The 5418-nt window shown below is 41.1% G+C and overlaps 1 protein-coding gene across 1 annotated transcript in view; it reads left to right on the top strand.

Annotated features, from left to right (window-relative positions):
• Positions 1 to 1289: 1289 nt before the first annotated feature.
• LOC139367219 (protein tyrosine phosphatase receptor type N2) overlaps positions 1290 to 5418 on the top strand; it is a 264778-nt gene continuing 260649 nt past the window's right edge. The window contains exon 1 of the mRNA XM_071105432.1: positions 1290 to 1504. Coding sequence (XP_070961533.1) covers positions 1426 to 1504 — 79 coding nt within the window. The 5' untranslated portion in view covers positions 1290 to 1425. The remainder of the gene's footprint in view (positions 1505 to 5418) is intronic.

The following is a 5418-nucleotide window of genomic DNA, read 5'->3' as shown; positions in this document are numbered from 1 at the left end:
CAGCTTTGTCGTTGTGGATTCTCTGTAAAATGCCTCTAAGGAAATCAATCACCTGATCTATACCATTTAAAAATGGTTATTTTATCATATGTACTATGTTTGCACAATTTATTGATGGACATTTTTGTTTGTTTTCATTTAGTTTTGCACCACCCAACACAAACAGTTCAGACATTCCAGACAGCCTTTAATTAACCTGAAACCCACAGGTTACCGCCCAACACCGAACCCACTGGAGGAAGTTTGTGAGTGACCTAACATGCTCCCTAGAGCGCAAAAAGTAAAGTAAGTCATGCATGTTTTTACCATAGATGTGGGCGCTTCCATGGTGAAGAAGTCGGCCCGTTCTGATTCTTGATGGCCAGATTGCTAGCAAGAATGACAAACTGCGATGTGGAGAATCGATAGCGGGTCGTTTGTTTCATGTTGTTGATACCATGTCTTGTTTTGAGGTGTTCTCACTGATTTCATGTCGATGCTAAAATTCGCTTGCTGATGAACCAACAACTGTAAAGTTGTATTTGAGAGACAAGTGGTCATTGTGCAAATGTATTTATGTAGACAAAATATAGCTTACATGTCAACAATCTAAGCCAACCGCAACTGTTTTACCCCATGCTTGCGAGTGCATCGGTTTTGTTGCTAACCAACCAACCTATCGTTTTTACAAGTATTCTGTATACACTTGAGTAGCCATGATATACAATATGTTATTATAGAATTATCATGCTACTGTTACAGAAAGTGATATTAACTTGATGGTTTATTCAGATGGTGAGTCCACTATTAATGCGTTCATTCATATAACTGTTGGTGCACTGCTTTTGAACAGGGCCTATAGGGGGGAGGGAGGGCGGAAGTGTGCCATTTGTCGTGCATTTGCATTCCCCTTACAGCTGGTGATTGAACCCTGGTACGAGTCCCCTGTATAAATATAGATCGTGTGCTGAATGACTGACTCTGATAGACTTAAAAAGACTTCCCTCTAGCCCACTTGGATTTTTTGGTATTGCATATTTTAGTTTTACCTTCTTGTATTGCCTACGCTAGAGTTGTTTTTATTGCATCAACTTCTGTTCAATTTCACTTTTGTCTTTTTATTTCGTGTCTGTACCATGTTCGTGGTTAGACTGGCAAATCATTGATTCATGCATGAGGTGCATGCTCAGAGACCATGCACGGGCCCCTCGCCATGCCTGTTTGACGTCAGAATTTAGGAGGGGCGCCTTCTGAAGGTTGCTGTTCGCGGTGCTGAATCCTGTCGCGACTGCAGGAGTGAAGTGGCGGACCCGAGACATTGCTCCGCAAATCGCCTACTTTAATTCGCTGTTATCTCACCCAGCGATTTTCGACCATCTTTTATCGAGAACTGACAGTAATAATGTTTTAGCAAAGGTGTGCAATGGATTAGTAAAGAGTAGCCTAATGGATTCGCCGTGTTCCATCTTCGCGGTGTTGTGTCTTTGCCAGTCTCTTTCAACTACCTTCGCTGACAGCAAATATGGTGAGTCGTGGTCAATATGTGACCATTTTGTATTAAAGTTAAAAAATATATATACTTACCTGCCCAGGTGTTGCGATGCGAAAGATGGGCTTTTGGGCGGGCATATGGTCCACGGAAGGTATAGTTTATGGAAAAACACAAAAGTAAAATAGACAAAAAAGCTAGCGTTTAGGTATTCTCAGTAATACTAACCAGGGGAAATGGAAGATCATAACAGGGCAGGCTAATTGACAGGGTTCAACTTCAGGACAGAAACTTAGTGAGTGTCCCAGGTTGACGTTAATGATTAAAACAATCAACTACTGTATAATATTCTAATATTCGTTTTAACCATGTTTTTAAGCTATACAGTATTTGTAGACACGTATATAATTACTTTAGAAATCCTTAAATAGATGCACCAATCCCAGATTGCCCCTTTTAAAATGAGAACTATGTGTGGCCCATGAGTTTATTGGTGTACTATTCTTAAAACACACTTACTACCTGATATCTACTATGTAAATTGTAAGCATTTTTTTTTATTCATTTCCTTTCTCCAGATAGATATTTCCTTATTGGCATGGTAGTAATCTCTAAAGGATAGCACATACACCTTCTTGGTTGATTTTGTTCTTGGCAGGGAAATCTGCCATTATACAGGTATTTTGATTTGGTTTTCCCTGCCTTGCCCCAGTTTAACACTGTGTGTAACATTCAGAAGCCTTTGTGGATAAATGGTCCCTTTTGTTGAGGTTGCCTTGCAGTGCAGAGAAGGTAGGGTTATTACCAGGTGGCTTAGAGGTGAATGTTTCTGGTGCCCCTGTCAGAATGATAAGCAAGGGATGCTGTCATCTCACTGATCCTGAATCAGTGTGTGTAGTGACCTGCAGTTTCATTCTCTCTCTGAACCAGGATCTGATCATGGAGTCAGTTGTCGTATGTACGTTTGGAATGTGACAATGTATTATTATTATTTTACTTCACCCTGTTTCTTAGTAGGCATCTCAATAAAACTGCAGGCCTATATGTCTGTCCTGTCTAATTCCCTCTGACTGTTGGCCTTTCACCTTGTCTCGATCTGTGCCAGTCTAACAACAAGTTCCCACAATGCTCTCTGTGAAACTCTAACTGGGAAAATAATTTTGTGAAATTAATAGGGAGAAGAATGGTACAGCATTCAAGAGAACTGATCAAAATGTTTATTTTTATTTTGGTTTTTTTTAGCTTTGGAGCCACTGTTGACCGTCTGCATCCCACATGGCACCGTATGCCCTAGTGTGCACTACTTTTGATCAGAGCCCTATTGGCCCCGGTACAAAGTAGTGCATTACGGGAAAAGGGTGCCATTTGGAACTCTGTCTCTGTTAATCCTGAATGAGTCAGCCGTGTTCCCACAGAGAATTCTGACACAATCATTGGAGAATCCCTCTCATTGTTCAAATTCATGCTTGTTTTTTTGTGTGATTTTTAAATTTGATTTTGTACATATTTCTGGGGTTGGTCTCCATCATCAGTGTCTGTGGACTGCCTGAGTGTTTGAGACAGTTATTGTTTTTAATGAGTCCCAGTGTGCCTTGCACTGTTGCCGGGAAGCGCACTGATTGGTTTCGTAGAGCGTATACCATTCCCAGTTGGACTTGTGTTGTGTAGCTTACTGCGGATCTGAGTGAGTGTACTGTGTCATCTGTATGTGTGTAATGACACCAAATAGCACATGGGAGCTCTGGAAAAAAAGGAGATGGTGGTAGAGAGGTGGTATCTGAGCAGCTATAAATATCAGTTACTTGAAGAGCTAAACAAAGGCTTGGAGTGGAATTAATAACCACAGATTCAGGATCAGAGTATAGAGGCTGTTTGATGACAGAGCTGAGGGTGTTGTCATTTGATTTCTGGCAATGGGGATATATAGTTTGTGTCCCAAATGGCACCCTATTCCCTGCATAGTGCATTCCCTTTTTATTTTTTGTATTTTTTTATTGAATAAATATTTTACGCTATTTTTTTTACTTTATTAAAGAGGATTACAGTGGAGAGAGGTCGTGTCAAAGGTTTGAATCCAGCCTACTGCCCTATGCCCGCACTGGGCCCTGGTCAAGGTAGTGTACAACATAGGGAATAGGGTGCCATTTGGGACATAGAAGAACCATTAAGTATGTATCTCATCAGACTACCTGGAAAGAGGGAATGGTTTAGTTTAGGGAAACAGGCACTTTGCATCTCACACAAGCATGACTAGAAAGTAATTACATCAAGGCAGTGTGTTTTTTTTCTTCCATTTCCTAATAATTGCTCCCACAGTTGATTTCTTCAAACCAAGCTGCTTACCTATTGCAGATTCAGTCTTCCCAGCCTAGTGCAGGTCTACAATTTTGTTTCTGGTGTCCTTTGACAGCTCTTTGGTCTTGGCCATAGTGGAGTTTGGAGTGTGACTGTTTGAGGTTGTGGACAGGTGTCTTTTATACTGATAACAAGTTCAAACAGGTGCCATTAATACAGGTAACGAGTGGAGGACAGAGGAGCCTCTTAAAGAAGAAGTTACAGGTCTGTGAGAGCCAGAAATCTTGCTTGTTTGTAGGTGACCAAATACTTATTTTTAAGTGGGAGAACTTGCACAATTGGTGGCTGACTAAATACTTTTTTGCCCCACTGTATATCCACAGTAAAACGAGTCCAATATCGACAACCTGAAAGGCCGCTCAGCAGGGAAGAAGCCAATGCTCCTAAACGCCATAAAAAAAGCCAGACTACGGTTTGCAACTGCCGATGGGGATAAAGATTGTACTTTATTGAGAAATGTCCTCTGGTCTGATGAAACAAAAATAGAACTGTTTGGTCATATTGACCATCGTTATGTTTGAAGGAAAAGTGGGGAGGCTTGCAAGCCGAAGAACACCATCCCTACCGTGAAGCACGGAGGTGGCAACATCATGTTGTGGGGGTGCTTTGCTGCAGGAGGGACTGGTGCACTTCACAAAATAGATGGCATCATGAGGAACAAAACTTATGTGGATACATTGAAGCAACATCTCAAGATATCAGTCAGGAAGTTAAAGCTTGGTCACAAATGGGTCTTCCAAATGGACAATGACCCCAAGCATACTTCCAAAGTTGTGGCAAAATGGCGTAAGGACAACAAAGTCAAGGTATTGGAGTGGCCATCACAAAGCCCTGAGCTCAATCCTATGGAAGATTTGTGGGCAGAACTGAAAAAGCGTGTGCTAGCAAGGAGGCCTACAAACATGACTCACCAGCTCTGTCAGGAGGAATGGGCCAAAATTCACCCAACTTGTTGTGGGAAGTTGGTGGAAGGCTACCTGAAACGTTTAACCCAAGTTAAGCAATTTAAAGGCAATTCTACCAAATACTAATTGAGTGTATGTAAACTTCTGACCCACTGGGAATGTGATGAAAGAAGTAAAAGCTGAAATGAAATAATTCTCTACTATTATTCTGACATTTCACATTCTTAAAATAAAGTGGTGATCCTAACTGACCTAAGACAGGGAATTTTTACTAGGATTAAATGTCAGGAATTGTGAAAAACTGAGTTTAAATGTATTTGGCTAAGGTGTATTTAAACTTCCGACTTCAACTGTATATAATGTTTTTTATACATCTCCCGTTTGGCATGTCTCTTGTGATGCAGTTCACAGCAGCAATGACGGATGTGTTGATTCGTCAACTGCGTCAGAATTTTGAACGACTCTTCCCCAACTTTGAACCTAAATCCAATGATGTGGTGCCATTTTTTTGTTTGTTTATTTCACATTGAGTTCACATTAGTTGACGACTCTACCAAATGTAAATCAAAACCAGACGTTGAACTGACGTCTGAGCCCAGTGGGTAGCTACGCGTGTCTTCAAAGCCTGCGGTTTCCTCTACTCAATGTGCTCTGCTGTTGTCAACCTTATCTCCTAATACATCCTGTCAA

Source organism: Oncorhynchus clarkii, chromosome 15, assembly GCF_045791955.1.
Source record: "Oncorhynchus clarkii lewisi isolate Uvic-CL-2024 chromosome 15, UVic_Ocla_1.0, whole genome shotgun sequence".
NCBI lineage: Eukaryota > Metazoa > Chordata > Actinopteri > Salmoniformes > Salmonidae > Oncorhynchus > Oncorhynchus clarkii.
The sequence above is the reverse complement of the archived record's forward strand: the minus strand, read 5'-3'. Positions and strand labels throughout refer to the sequence as shown.